Source organism: Canis lupus, chromosome 2 (genome assembly GCF_011100685.1).
Source record: "Canis lupus familiaris isolate Mischka breed German Shepherd chromosome 2, alternate assembly UU_Cfam_GSD_1.0, whole genome shotgun sequence".
Taxonomy (NCBI): domain Eukaryota; kingdom Metazoa; phylum Chordata; class Mammalia; order Carnivora; family Canidae; genus Canis; species Canis lupus.
In genome coordinates this window covers 17,022,007-17,037,115 of record NC_049223.1, presented here as the reverse complement: position 1 = coordinate 17,037,115, position 15,109 = coordinate 17,022,007, and the positions used below count along the sequence as shown (strand labels likewise).

The 15,109-nt window shown below is 37.9% G+C and overlaps 1 protein-coding gene and 1 long non-coding RNA gene across 12 annotated transcripts in view; one reads left to right on the top strand and one right to left on the bottom strand.

Annotated features, from left to right (window-relative positions):
* The window catches only part of LOC119869194 (coiled-coil domain-containing protein 144B-like), a 155,104-nt gene that overhangs the window by 33,682 nt on the left and 106,313 nt on the right, over positions 1 to 15,109 (top strand). For 10 of the 11 annotated variants that reach the window (XM_038529935.1, XM_038529933.1, XM_038529934.1 and 7 more), the window contains 5 exons: positions 4,521 to 4,678; positions 7,533 to 7,725; positions 8,558 to 8,664; positions 8,843 to 8,979; positions 11,314 to 11,430. In XM_038529935.1, coding sequence (XP_038385863.1) covers positions 4,521 to 4,678; positions 7,533 to 7,725; positions 8,558 to 8,664; positions 8,843 to 8,979; positions 11,314 to 11,430 — 712 coding nt within the window. The remainder of the gene's footprint in view (positions 1 to 4,520; positions 4,679 to 7,532; positions 7,726 to 8,557; positions 8,665 to 8,842; positions 8,980 to 11,313; positions 11,431 to 15,109) is intronic. The other variant, XM_038529938.1, reaches the window with a different exon arrangement.
* On the bottom strand, positions 8,817 to 10,918 carry LOC119869195. The gene is made up of 3 exons (XR_005355259.1): positions 10,828 to 10,918; positions 10,266 to 10,381; positions 8,817 to 9,228 (listed from the first exon to the last, which is right to left on the bottom strand). It is a non-coding gene; the product is annotated as an uncharacterized LOC119869195 (long non-coding RNA).

Below are 15,109 nucleotides of genomic sequence, written 5' to 3'. Positions count from 1 at the left end.
TAAGAGTATCAAGAGCGTCATTGTATCTTACCTCTGTTTATTTTGTGTTCCAAGGACAAACATGACCACATCTGCAACCTACTTAGGTGGGCTGTTACACATACCTCAATCATATCACTGTTTCTCTTTCTTTATCCTTATCCAATTGCTTTTTGCTCTATTTCCATTCTTATACCTCTGCATACAGTCTTTTTTTTTTTCATACAGTCTTTATGCATAGAGGTCCCTCTTAAGCAGGAAGTCTCAACATTTTGGCACATATATGTTTTGAACCAACTACCTCTTGATTGTCTTCCTTCTGTCAAATTTACTGGACACCTTTTCCTTGGGCCAGTTTTTCTATCCATTATTCTTATTTCTGACTTTTATTGGTGATATCTTTGATGTCGGAAGGGAAAAGAGGGTCTGAAAGTAGCATTTGTTGTAGTTGAAGGAAACCATGCCATTGTGGCTGGATGAAAACCAGGTGGGTACTGATAGTCCTGAAGAAGGCAAAGGATACAGCTGAGATTTTGGTAGTTATGGAAAATTCTAAATGTTTACACATCCAAGTCTTGACCACTCCCCTTGCTCTACCCCCACCCCCCCAAACCAAAGAACTGTCAGCAACCCATAGCCACTTGGTATGCTGTGTCCACCAACATAACAAAAGTGATATAGACCAGAGATGCCCTCAATGGCTGGAAGAACGTACCATTAAAAGAGTCCCGGCTACCTCATTCTTTGCCCTTTTGTACACATGCACTGTTCTTGCTTAGGCTGCTGGCCCTTAGGACACCTTTTATTCATTTATTTAAAGGGTGGAGGGTCAACTGCTGTCCTTTCAGATAGGATTCAGCTCTGTAAGTCCACATAAATATGGATACCTAAGTCATCATAAAGGCTTTGAGTTTGGAGCCTCTGGATGCATTTCTACCAAACCACAATATTATTGGATGTTTTAGGATATTTCTTCTTCCTCTTGGGACTATATGTTCTCTCAGCCTTTTGTTCCAAAACAAGTCAGTTTTATTTACATGGAAAGTCTGTTGAAGTAAGTAAGCTACCCTCTTTTGTTGATCTCTTTTATATTCGCACTTGAGGCCTCATTTCTCATTTGATGTTGCACATCTCCAAATGTACTCTTTGCAGCAGTCCTTAAAAAATTGATCAGCCTTCTTCTGAATTAGGCTAACAGACATCTGACATTGAAACTGATCTGCTCATCATGCACTGAAAAAAGGTTTTACATGTCGTCACCCATCTTCTTTTGTGCAGATCATTGTTGAGTAGATAGGCATGGCACTGTCCACATGTTAGATGACTTACTCTTTTCTTTTAGAATCATTTCCAATGTACAACCCTTCATTCTATAATAACACTGGTCATCGTCTTTCCATGTTCATTGTTTTGGGGAAAATAACTCCACTTTCATTCTAATGGAAATCATAGGTCTCCTTGTATTACCATTTTCAATTGCTTTTGTTCTTATCAGACAGAATGAGATAACTAATCTTTCTAAAACACTCCAGAATGAAACCCAAGTCCACTGTAAGCTAAGGACAAATGACACCCTTCAATGATTAACACCATATGGTGGTGGTATACAGAGCTCAGTTGCTTTGACTCATTAGAATGTAGCTCAGGAAATATAAAGACTGGATAAGTGTTCAGAATCACTTAGTGACAATGTTATTATCAGTTCTTTTCTTTTTTGGTAAAATTACGATTTTGACTCATGTCAGCTTTAATACTGTGATATTTTAGCTTCTAATGTCTCTCTGCTGTCTCAATGATATGTCTGAGTTGGGACAAAATTCTCTCCTGGTAAGAGTGCTGTGTAGATGAGGAGTTGAGCCCCGAGCAGTGACCCTCTTCCCCCTGTCCTGCCCACCGCCCTCACAATTCATACCTTTCTGATTCCTAGTTTTCTTTTTTCTTTTGTAAATCTCTACAGGCATCTTTTTTATTGTTGACTTCCCAATACTCCTTGGTAATGGGCATTGTTTGATCCTTTTACCTTCTTGTTCTAGTTCTCTTATCAATGTCATGAAGGATCAGTTACATGATCTCTGATCTTAAAATTGTATTGTTTTATGAGATGATAATTATTATGTTTTGGTAAAACTTTTCTAAAAGATTTTATTTATTTGAGAGAGAGAGAGAGAGAGAGAGAGAGCAAGCAGATGGGGGGGTGGAACAAAGGGAGAGGGACAAGCAGACGCCTCACTGACTGTGGAGCTCAACCAGGGCTTGATCTCATGACCCTGAGATCACGACCTGATCAGAAACCAAGAGTCAGACACTTAACCAACAGAGCCACATGGGTGCCCCATATTTTGGTGAAATGTCCAAATTATGCTATTAAAATCGATGGCCATAACGTTTGTTACTTGAGCTCTTTGTTTTTTGTTCCTGAGAATTACTAACTAGTTTTGCAACTGTAGCTTTATATCTCTTGTTATTTTTTAGGCTCATTTATTGAGTAATTACTATGTTCTGGACACTAAACTAGACACTGGGGATGAAATAAATGTGACATTTTTCTGCTCTCTCACCTTATAGCATAAAGCTATAGTATTTTCAGCTGCCCTCCACAATTACAGTTTGAAAGTCTTTTGATCAGGTCAGTGGATTTCATTTGCAGCACATTTATCTTGACCTCACAAGATGGGCATAGTATTTTTTCTTTCCAAAATCTCTTTCTTCCAGTATTAGAAACTGCAAACCCCGAAACAAACCTGCTCTTCCACATCCTCCCTGGAGCTGGCATTTAGTTCCTACTGCTTTGCTGAGTTACAGGCTTCAACTGGTGGGAGCAATGAAATATGTGTCCTGTGCCCTTGACTTCTCCAATATCTTACCAGGAGTTTCACCTTCTCAAGTTCAGTGGCTTGATATTGTTGGCATTCAGTCAGCTTATAACTTAGTCTTGTCATCATCCACTTAGCACATGTGACCAACCTGGCACAGACCTTTAAGAAATCTCAAACCTGAAGACATTATTCCAAAAGCTTTATTTTAGAGAAAACACACATTTTGTATACAACACACATCACTGGTCAGCCTAGAAATCTTCTGTTCGTTTATTCCTCTTCTATTTATTGAGTACCTTCTGTGTACAATTACTATGTAAGTTACTTCCTATGTGAGTTACTATGAAAGTTACTGCTGGAAGAACAGTGGGAAAGCCTGGTAAAAGTCCCTGTATTAGCCTCCTATTGCTGCTGTAACAAATTTTCACATACTTAGTGACTTAAAATAATGCAGATTTAATTTCTTAGGGTTCTGGAGGTGAAAAGACTAAAATAAGTGTGTAGGGTTAAAATCAAGGCGTTGGCAGGGCTGTGTTCCTTCTGGGGGCTGAAGGAAGATCCATTCTTGTCTTCTCCAGCTTCTGGAGGCCACCTACATTCCATAGCTTCTGGCTCTGTGTTACTCTGAACCCTGTTTCCATGTCACGTTGGCTTTTCTGACTTGACCCTCCTGCACATTTCAGAATAGTCTTCCCATCTCAAGATCCTTAACTTAATCCATCTGCATGGTCTCTCTTGCCATGTAAGATAAGGCATTTGTGGGCCTCGGGTGTTAGGATGTGGACATCTGTGGCAAGCCACTAGTCTGCTTCCATGATCTCTATCTTCTTCCTTTTCTAGTGAAATCGTGCTGGTAGTACATCTGAATCTGAGTCTGTCAGGTTTACTTTTTCTGATGAACTGGCAATACACCACATCTGTTTATCTGCCTTACAATTTAAAATATGTTAGATCAGGTCTTAAGAGGAGAGCAGTTTTTCCAGGGATATCCATATCTAATAAAAACCTAGGTAGCTTAGTTAATGTTGTACGTGGTAGAAATCTATAGAAATATCACTGCCGTAAAAACATCTTAATATTTCTTAAATGCTGACCTAAAAAAAATAATTAAAATGGGCAGAAAGACAAATCTAGGAGACCCAGAAATTTCTGATCAGGAAAAGTCCATTTAGAAAAACTGCTTATTATCCTAAAGTAAACCAAATTAGGGGGTTTGGAGTGGGAAAACATCCACAGAGGGATCCTAGTTTGTCTCTCTCTCTTTCTCTTTTTTATAGCTTTTTGTTCATAAACACAGAGTAGCCAAGAAGATTTCTAACCACTAATTACTGTGGTGTAAACTTTATAAATAAAATAACTTTAGAAATCCCCAAAACATGAATGGTCCTGTAGAACCAGTGATTTTTTTAAAGTTGTCCAACACATTGTTAGAAAAACAAAACCAAAAACTGTGATTGAGTTCATGTAAGTATTCAAGACATGGCTTAAAATGTTCTTCCTGGGTATATCATGTTGCTAACTATGGTTGCTAATAAGCCTGGGAACTTAGGGATCTGAGTGTGGACAAATGAGGAAAAGACATGAGCTTTTAACAAGAAGTACTTATATTTTGTGTTTTATAATGAGCCAGAGGGATGATTTGTCAAAATGTCTTATGTTTAACTTCACTAGCATCCAGGTAACCTTAAGATTTTATTTATTTATTTATTTATTTTTATTTCCTAGTGAAACAACAGTCAAGTCAGAAGAAGTTGATAAAGATGGGCAGCCTTTGCTCTTTCTCTCTGTGCCACACATTAAGATCAGGAGCTTGGGGCAGCTGTCACGTTTGCTGCTTATTGCCAAAGACAGAAAGCTGAAGGAAGCACAGGCTTGTATCAAAGGTGATATTTATGCTCCAGTCTATGACTTGAACTTTTAGAAACATAATCATGGGGGAGGGGGAGTTGCAGTCTCTTGAAAAAAGTTCCGTGACCTAAAAGGCAAAAAGTCCTATGTTCGACTTTGTAAAAATGTCATTCATTTTTCTTGGCTGAATGTCATGCTCATATCAAGTTTCTACTTTAAACTGAAAGGCCTAATACTTTACCACTAGCAAGCTTCTAGATTTCTAATTTTAGCATGTGGTTTAAAGAGAGGCTTCCTCACTTCTGGAAAGACCAGAGGCCTGTATCCTCTAAGGTCTACACAGGAGAGAAGACAGATTAGTGGGGCCTGCACCAAACTCCACCCTCTACCCTCAGGCCTGCTGTGACGGATGATGCTCGGTTTCCTCTAAAATGTATGCAGCAAAGATAGCCCAGAGTAATCTCACTTTCCATTGGTCTCAGTAATGTTCCTTTGTAGGTTGCATAGCTTTGTGGAGGTAGTTACATTCACTCAATGGGAAACGTTTTCCTCTTCATTAAGGATGTAGATTTTCATTATTGTCTAAGCATCTAACATGCGTAAAAGAATGTGACCAATTGCCTGGAGCAATTGTTTTCTGAATTTTTCTTATGAGTAGAAATACCTAACAGTACATAATGGTGTCATATACATGTTTTGCCTGTTTGGAATCATGTGACTAGAAGGACTCAAGCATGAGGTGCCTGGTCTTGCCTCTAATCATTCTTTGCTGTGTCTACTGCTATGACGTGGGAAGATGAACCTTTAAAAAAAATATTCTTTAGGATGTAAATCTTATGAGATGTCTGGGTGTCTCAGCGGTTAAGCGTCTGCCTTCAGCCCAGGGTGTGATCTTGGAGACCCGGGATCAGAGTCCCACATCGGGCTCCTTGCCTGCAGCCTCCTTCTCCCTCTGCCTCTGCCTGTGTCTCTGCCTCTCTCCCTATGACTCTAATGAATGAGTAAATAAATAAAATATTTTTTTAAAAAAAGATGTGAACCTTAGGACAGCAGCCTTTTCTTATCTCTTGCCTACTCTTCATTATTAGGCTATCTATCTATCTATACCTCATAGCTACCCTGCTGAGGAGGAATGAAATCTTAAGAGTAAAGTTGAATTCAAGGAGGTTGGTAATAGCATTAATTTCAACTTAGTGCATGAACTTAATACATAGACTGGCTGCTATATATCTAGTTTGGCTAAATGTGTATCCTTTGCTGCATTTTGTCCTTTCTGTAAGAGCTCTAGGTACAACTCTTAGTTTTGGGTCCAGATTCCATGGTGCAGGGCAATTTGGGGGGCAGGTTTGTGTCTTTCCCCAGAATTCATATAATACCTTTTTCCATGAGTCTTAATGAGATGACTGCTGTAAGGATGATTGAGATGCTCAAAAAGTAGATGATTCCTAGATCTCTTTTCCCTGCCCCTCCCCTTGTGTGTTTTTTTCTAAGAAGCCCTAAGCCTTTTCTGCTATTTCCTGGTGCCAGAGTCCATCTCCCACTGCAGAGTTAATGCCATCACTGTGCTTCTCTCATTTCAATCAGGTGGAGCTTTCTGAACTAGTCCCATGGGCCTCCTTGTTCAAATACATATATATTTCATCTTATTTAAATTCCTCCTTTCCAAATATGGCTTTGCCCTCTTCTTCCTCACTTGCAACTACATGGTTCTTTGGCTTTCACCAAATTCTTTTAACCATCTCTAGAGTTTTAACCATCTCTAGAGTCTACTTTCACACCTATGTCAGCCTTGATCATGAATTAGTATTGGAGTTTTTCACTGTAACTTTGGTATGTGTGTGAGTACTGGCCAGATTTGTTTTTCCAACTTGAACATAAAAAGGCATTGAAAATATAAGCATTGGGATCCCTGGGTGGCGCAACGGTTTAGCGCCTGCCTTTGGCCCAGGGCGCGATCCTGGAGACCCGGGATCGAATCCCACGTCGGGCTCCCGGTGCGTGGAGCCTGCTTCTCCCTCTGCCTATGTCTCTGCCTCTCTCTCTCTCACTGTGTGTCTATCATAAATAAATAAATAAATAAATAAATTAAATAAATAAATAAATAAATATTAAAAAAAAGAATATTTCTTAAAAAAAGAAAATATAAGCATTTTGAGGGATCCCTGGGTGGCGCAGCGGTTTGGCACCTGCCTTTGGCCCAGGGCGCGATCCTGGAGACACAGGATCGAATCCCACGTCGGGCTCCCGGTGCATGGAGCCTGCTTCTCCCTCTGCCTGTGTCTCTGCCTCTCTCTCTCTCTCTCTCTCTCTTTCACTGTGTGCCTATCATAAATAAATTTAAAAAAATTTAAAAAAAAGGAAAGAAAATATAAGCACTTTGAACAGGTGGAAAAGACTGGTGGTAGATCTTTAGACTGAGAAAACCATGCTGTTTTGGAAAGAAAGCATTTGTGAACACTAAGCCTCAGTGGTTACATACACACACACACACGTACACACACACAGTTCTAGTGATGATTCTTCTAAGGAGACCAGTATTTCTCTATCTTCAAATCAATTCTGGATACACTAATTGAATGACCATGCTGGACAATGCCCTACAGTCAATTAAAAAAAAAGAAAAAAAAAAGAATGTCTTGTTCTTTGTCTTATTAGAGATATGATATAGATAGATGATACTGCAGTACAAGGTAGAGAATCTCAAGGAGTACAAGAAAGTTCCTAAATGCAGTAGAATCTGAGAAGTTGAGATTAATTCAAATTGGGTCCATGAGAGAAAGCTTAATGAAGGAAGCACATTTGGGTGGGCTTCAGAGGACTTGTTAGTCATTATTTTTCTTACAACAGAAGACAAGAGAATCATTTTTATTTATTTACTTGTTTGATCAGCTAACAGAGATCCTGTAACAAAAATCCTGGGTTTGGATTATAACACGGTGAAAGAAGACACATCCACAGTAAATATTCTTGATAAAATTACCAAAGATGAAGATCCTGAGAGTGAGATAAAGATGAAGGTTGGCATGCTGCTTAAGCAACTGGATCTGCACCTACTGAATCATTCTCTAAAACGTATTTCATTGTGAGTCTTTTAGAAAAAAGAAACCTCTAAAAGTTAGTTACAAAAAATGCTTTCAGAATTTTTTTAAACATACACAAATTATAGGAGTTGTTATTGATTTAACAGTAGATTTTAGGGTATTGCATGGATATTTCTAATTCTAAAATGTAAAGATTTACTGTTAGCTTTGCTAGAGCTTTCTTTCTTCTTTTTTTTTTAAAATATTTTATTTATTTATTTAGGATAGTCACAGAGAGAGAGAGAGAGAGGCAGAGACACAGGCAGAGGGAGAAGCAGGCTCCATGCACCGGGAGCCCGACGTGGGATTCGATCCCGGGTCTCCAGGATCGCGCCCTGGGCCAAAGGCAGGCGCCAAACCGCTGTGCCACCCAGGGATCCCTTGCTAGAGCTTTCTATGGGGTTTCACCTGATTCTGAGGACATGAAGTGACCTTGTTATTTTCACTCTCCTCAGACAATTAAATAGATGGTTAAATAGTAATGCAAATATCATGTAGACTTTGTAAGGTTTAAAACTTGTTCATTTTTGTAGTTTTTTTTCTAATATTATGCTATTACCACTAAGAAATGAAATGAATTTTTAAACGAGTTTATTTAATGTTGCATTAAATATGAATCACTGGTTTCTTGATGTCTTGACAGTGTTGTAAGGCTATAACACAGCTAAAACTGCAACATTTTTGTTGTTGTATAATTTGACTACAATTTTAATTATAAAAAGTGATATTCCTCCTCCCACCAGCCCCCCCCCTTGCTAAAATGGTATATTTTCATCTGTTTTCTGGAGATTCTCTTTTAGAGTGTTAAAATGCATTTCTTATCATTCATTTCAGACAAATCTGTTTAAACCCAACAACTGTTAAGAACGATATAGAACTGCTGAAACATTTCTCAGGAAAAGGAGAACAAACTGTCTTGGAATCTATTGACTATACTTCAGGTTTCTATTATTCTCAGATTTGCTTTGTGTTATGTAAAATAATTATTATTTCCAAATGCTTCAATAGCTACATTAGGATTGAGTATTTGAAAAAAACTGTAATCATATTTATTTCTTTTTAAAGATAACATATTTTATTTTTCAGAGCTCCTTTTAATTGATCAATAATTGGTTTCAGATTATGAATTTTCAAATGGATGTCGAGCCCCACCTTGGAGACAAATTTATGGAGAAATTTGTTACGTGCTGATAAAACCCCATGATGTTGAAACTCTGTGTGTTACTTGTAGTACAGAAGGAGTATTTTTAAATGGCGTAAGTAATTTTTTAAGAACCATGTTGACTTTGGTGCTTGGCTCCATCTCTGTAAATGCAGGCATGTCTCCAGGACTGAATGCTGATGGCCACAGAAAATGCGATTCTGTTCTGTTGGGTTGAAGCAGATCCCTTTGCTATGTGTTTGCTGAGCAAATCCAAAACCATTTCAGAATGAGCCTCGGTGTTCCCCATTGCAGGTCATTAAATCAGTCTTCTAAGAAATGACCGTCAAAGGAACCCACGCCACTTTATAAAATGAAAACCTCTGTAACGATCAGTTCACTGATTGATTAATTAATTAATTAATTAATTAATTATACAAGTATTCGGGCAAATAAGAGGCGGATGAGGTAACACAGAAGCAGTAACTATAGCTTTTGCCCTAAGCGTTGAGAGGACAAAGGGAAGGAATTAAAATGTGGGAGCTTGGAGGAAGCACCCCCAAGAAGCTGGGACCCATGTGTCTGGGGAGGGAGCACCACCAGGCTGTGCTGGTTCCTTAGGGTCTCAGAAGATGTCCTTGCAGAGCTGGGATTTAGACCTCTGAGGAGGGGACCCTGCTTACATTGGTTATGGTCCCTTGGGAGTTCAGAGGGGGGACTCCCACAGAGCTGGGATCCATATCTCTGAGGAATGGTCGCTTCCAGGCTATGCTGGAGCACAGGGGGTCTCATGAAACTGGCACCCAGATGTCAGAGGAGTACAATGCCCAGGAGCTGGTACCTCAGGAGCTCAGAGGAGAGGATCTTTGCAGAACCAGCAGAGCTGAGACCCAGACCTTGGAAGAGGGAGACCTGGTTGGTTTGTAATGGGATTCTAAGGAGTTGTAATGAGCCAGGTTCTGGGAACATAGGGAAAAAACCCTGGGAACTGGAACCAACTGTTGCTACTGGAAGCAGCTGCCACTGCCAGGGTTCACTGCTGGGGACAGGGGACGAGGAGCTGGGAGCAGTCCCTTTCTCCCTCCTCCAGCTTTACAGTCTTCCTTTTACTTGCTGCTAACTGAAGCTGACTGAAGCTGACAAGGGAGAAACACAGCATTCCAGATTCCCACCCCTGAGCACTAAGCAGGGTGGTGGCCTTCTGAATCTTCCACATGAACACATTTTATTTTTTGTCTCATACCTGTTCACTGAACTTACTAGGTGGTCAGCTTTCCCCTTGGCAACCCTGCCCTTGGTGTCTTCAATGTAATGTGGGGCCTCACAGGCAATATCTGCAGGGAGAACCTAAATCCTTAGTGGGGATTCCTCATCACAGGGGACTGTTGGGAGAATTGCTACCTCTTGGTTTGGATTGGCTTCAAAATGTGAGTGCCACTTTCTTGATGACCAGCAAGCATCTCATCTGACTTGCCTTATGGTGCATTTCTTCTCAGCATGATCTTCTCAGATTATATCTGCACAGAGGGGGGAGATGAGCTAAATATGACTTAGCCTTTGGTTTGTTTTGATACTCTAAGAAAGTGAAATTTCCAATCAGAAAATAAGAGACTTTGACCTTCTAGAGTGGGGCAAGGACACTTTGTTTCTATCAAGAGCTACTAATCTACATATACCTTTATTTGATATGGAAATATCTAAGTGTTCCTCTCAATTTCAAGAATGAAAGATAAGGAACATGATTCAATAATTACGACAAAATGCATGGCACGCCTGAGTTATATGGGTGTATATGATGTTTTGTGTATGTGTGTGGTTACGTATATATAAAAAGCACACTATGGGTTTTTATATATACATTTGGTTAAGGCAGAGCCAAATCTTTCTATTAGGATAGGTGAGGAAAGGAAAGAGACAAAAAGAAAGAGGTATGGAGACAAAGGTTGGAGTGTCAGGTGCTTACATGGAGGTTGTAACTCTAGAAAATAATCCCATAGCAACCTCTTTACACACAGAACAAGAACAGAGTGTGACAAATGGAAACAAGCTTTTCTATGGTGGCATTCTAATCTTGGGACCTTTTATGACTTCATCAGATTCTCTTGAAGTCATAATGTTTTTTGTGTGTGTGTGTTTTGTTTTTTTTTGCATTAGAGGAGTGCAGAGGGAAGGAAGCTCTCCATTCTTTGCTAACTAGCAAAATGCCCTACATGCATATAGGAGGTACTCAGTAAAAGCATAATGGATGGATGATGGATGGGTGGATGAGTGGATGGACGGACAAATGGATAACTTTAAGAAGGAAGAATTCTGCCCATATTTTTGATGTATAAAAACTGCCACATGGATCCTCGAGAGAAGAAAACAATATGTGGCCTTGGGTTGTGATGTATTGATCAGGTTCAAATGCTACTACATTAATAATTGCACCAAACTTTTTCTTCCAAAGGGCAAAACAGAAGATGAGGGGGAAATTAATTATGGGAGAAAAAGTGAAATGTATAAAGACCTTGTCACATTTTTAAAAGAAAAATCGGCAAAATTTTCAGAAAATATGTCTAAACAGGTAAGTTTACAGAATCTTGAAATATCATAGCATAGTGTTACTTGACATGTTACCTTCTGTTGAGAATAATTCTATTTTTGGACCCTGTTTATAATTTTTAGAGAGTTTTTCACAATATATTACGTAAGAAATATTATAAGTGGAGTACTTCAAGGAAGTTTCTGAACCTCTTTAGGTAATAGGTGTAAAATATGTCAGATTGCTTTCTAAAAAAGCACTTTTCATCTTTCCTTTTGAATTTATAATGCTAAGAACAAAGCAGTCATCCCTGTTAATGAAGCCTAGATGTTTTGATTATTTTTATCTTTTCTGGGCATCCCATGATTACTAACTAGTTGGATTGTCTCAGTAAGTGTGTCAACTGCATATGCATAAGAACTGTACTTCCTCTGTGTCTTGCATGGTTTTTGAAATAGTTTTTGAGGTGGACAAAGGAATCAGTTAATACAGTTATTAAATCTTGATTGAAGCTGATGTGGGTAAGAAGCAATATGCAAGAAATACTAAAGTGATACACTTAAGCCCCAGGCTGATTCTCAAGATGATGTCAATTCCACAAATCCTACATCAGACAGTTTATCAGATCTGTTATTTTCCTTCTGACACTGCCACTTCCAGAGCACTCTATTTTCTTACTATTCTACTGCTGCTCTTGTCCTGAAACGTCTCTCTGTCATCATCCTGTGAGTTTTTTTCCCCTGGTGTTTGATCACCTATTTCCTGGACTCTAGTTTTTCCTTTGTTGTTGTTATAAAATACCTGTACAAAACATAAATTTGTCATTTTAACTACTTCGAGTGTATCACTGAGTGGCATTAATTATGTGCAGCCATTACTACTGTCCATTTCCAAATCTTTTTCATCATCTCAAACTAAAACTCTTCCCATTAAGCAGTAACCTCCTCATGCCTACTTCCCCAGCTCCTAGGAACCTCTAATCTACTTTTTGGTTTCTCGATTTCTAATCAAATATAAATTTGCCTTTCCTAGGTATTTCAGAGAAGTGGAATCGTAAATTTGTACTTTGGTGCGTGGCTTATTACATTTAGCATAATATGTTCAAGGTCCATCCATGTTGTAGCATGTGTCGGAACTTCATTCCTTTTTGTGGCTGAATAATATTCCATTCGTGTATATAACCACATTTTGTTTATCAGTAAATCTATTGTTGGACACTTGGGTTGTTTCCACTTTTTGATTATGGTGAAAAATGCTATAAATATTGGCTTACAAGTAACTGAGTCCCTGTTTTAATTTTGGAGGTTACCTAGGAGTGGAATTTCTGTGTCATATGCTAATTCTGTATTTAACTTTTAGAGGAAGTACCAAACTGTACCTAGATTGAACCATTTATGCTCCTGTAGAAGGATTCCAGCTTCTCCACATTACCACCAATACTTGTTATTTTCTGTGTGTGATTGTGTGTTTTTTATGATAGATATCCTAGTAAGTATGAAGTATGGTATTCCATTATAGTTTGGATTTCCATTTCCCTAATAGTAATGTTTAGCATATTTCCATATTATTGGGAATTTTGTATATTTATTTTAAGAAATGTCTATTCAAGTCCTTTGCCCATTAAAAAAATGGGTAGTCTTTTGTTGTTGAGTTGTAGGAATTCTTTATATATTGTGACTATTAATCCCTTATCAGATAGAATATTTGCAGATATTTTCTCCCATTCTGTGGGTTGTCTTCACTCATCTTGATAGTGTTCTTTAATGCACAAACATTTTTAATTTTGATAAAGTCCAACAAATACATTTTTTCTTGCCTATATTTTTGGTATAAGAAACCATTGCCAAAGCCAAGGTAATGAAGATTTGTCCTGTTTTCATCTAATAATGTCATGGTGTTATCTCTGTAAGTCTTTGATTCATTTTGAGTTAAGTTTTGTATAGGGTGTAAGTAAAGTAATGTGCAATTAATTCTTTTTGCATGTGGATATCCGGTTTTCCGGGCACCATTTGTTGAAGAGATTGTTCTTTCCCCATTGAAAGTTCTTGGTATCCTTGTTGAAAATCAATTTGCCATAGATGTAGAGGTTTATTTTTTGGACTCTTTATTATTTTTTGTCTGCCCTTATACAAGTTCCATACTATTTTGATTACTCTATCTTTGTGGTAGTTTTGAAATTGAGAAGTATGACTCCTCAAACTTTGTTCTTGTTTTTAAAGACTTGCTTTAGCTATTTAGGTTCCCTTGACTTTTAGGTTTGGTTTTACCATTTTTGCAAAAAAACAGCATTAGGCTTTTGATTGGGATTACATTGAATTTATAGATTGCTTTGTATAACATTGTTGTCTTAACAATATTATTCTCTTCCAATCCATGAACATGGGGTGTCTTTCCATTTGTTTTTTGTTTCCTTTAACTTTTTTTATTCAGCAGTGTTTTAATAGTTTTCAGTGTCTTCTTTGCCTCCTTGGTTAAATTTATTTCTAAGCATTATATTCTTTTGGATGCTATTGAATGGAATTGTTTCCTTAATTTCCTTTTGATTGTTCACTGCTAATGAGAGAAATGGAACTGTTTTTTTTTTTTTAGTGTTGAAATCAGAGTCTGGCTTTTGAAGGTGAAATTCAAAATCACATCCTGCAACTTTACTGAAATTCATTTATTAACTCATTTTTTTTATAATCTTTAGGTCTTCTACATAAAGATCAGTGTCATCTGCAAATAGTTTTACTTCTTTTCAAATTTGTGTGTTTTTAAATTTCTTTTTCTTTTCTTTGTTTAAAGATTTTATTTATTTAACAGAGAGAGAGAAAGAGCGAGCGAGCAGAAGCAGGGGAGTAGCAGGCAGAGGGAGAGGGAGAGGCAGGCTTCCTAGCCTACCCGGTGCCGCTTAGATTTTCTTTTTCTTGCTATATTACTATGGCTAGACCTTTTAGGATTTTGCACTGAATAGAAGCAGTGAACACTATCTCCATATTTATTCCTGATATTGGGGGAAAGCTTTCAGGCTTTCACCAACTGAATGTGATATTTGCTGTAGGCTTTTCATATATGGTCTTTATTATGTTGAAGTTCCCTTCCATTTAGTTTTCCTTTTGTTGGTATATCCCATCATTTTGGTGGGAGCTTCCTGAGTAAAAGAGGCATATAACAGGGAAAAAATTGAGGGTTAGCATATGAAAATATCTTTATTTTTTCTCTCTGTTATTGTTTCTATAATGATAGTTCAAAAACAATTTTTACTTAGAATTTTAGAGGCATTTTTTTCCTATGTGGCCTTGTTTTGACTTTTCCCTATCTAACAAGAGCCTTTAGGATCTCTTATTCCAGATGTTCTGTAATTTTATGATGATATGGTTGGTGCTGGTTTTGTTTGTTTTTCATTAATGATGACATATGTCCTTCAAAACTAGAGAAAATACTTTTTTTGGATCACTATCTTAATCATTCCTTCTTCCCTCTGTTCTCTTTAGAAACTTACTAGTTGGGTGTTGGGCTTCTGAGATTGATCCTCTGATTTCTTTTCCGTCCCCACACTGCAAATATTCTTTTATTTCAAAACATTGTACATATCTTTAAATTTAAGGTCTCATATTTTTAACGTTTTATTTCCAGGTGTATATCTCCACCGATCATATGCTTTCATTTCTCTTGGGGTAAAATCTAGGATATAAACAGCAAGATCATATGGTTTGCATGGCTATGGTTTTCTTTTTTAAAT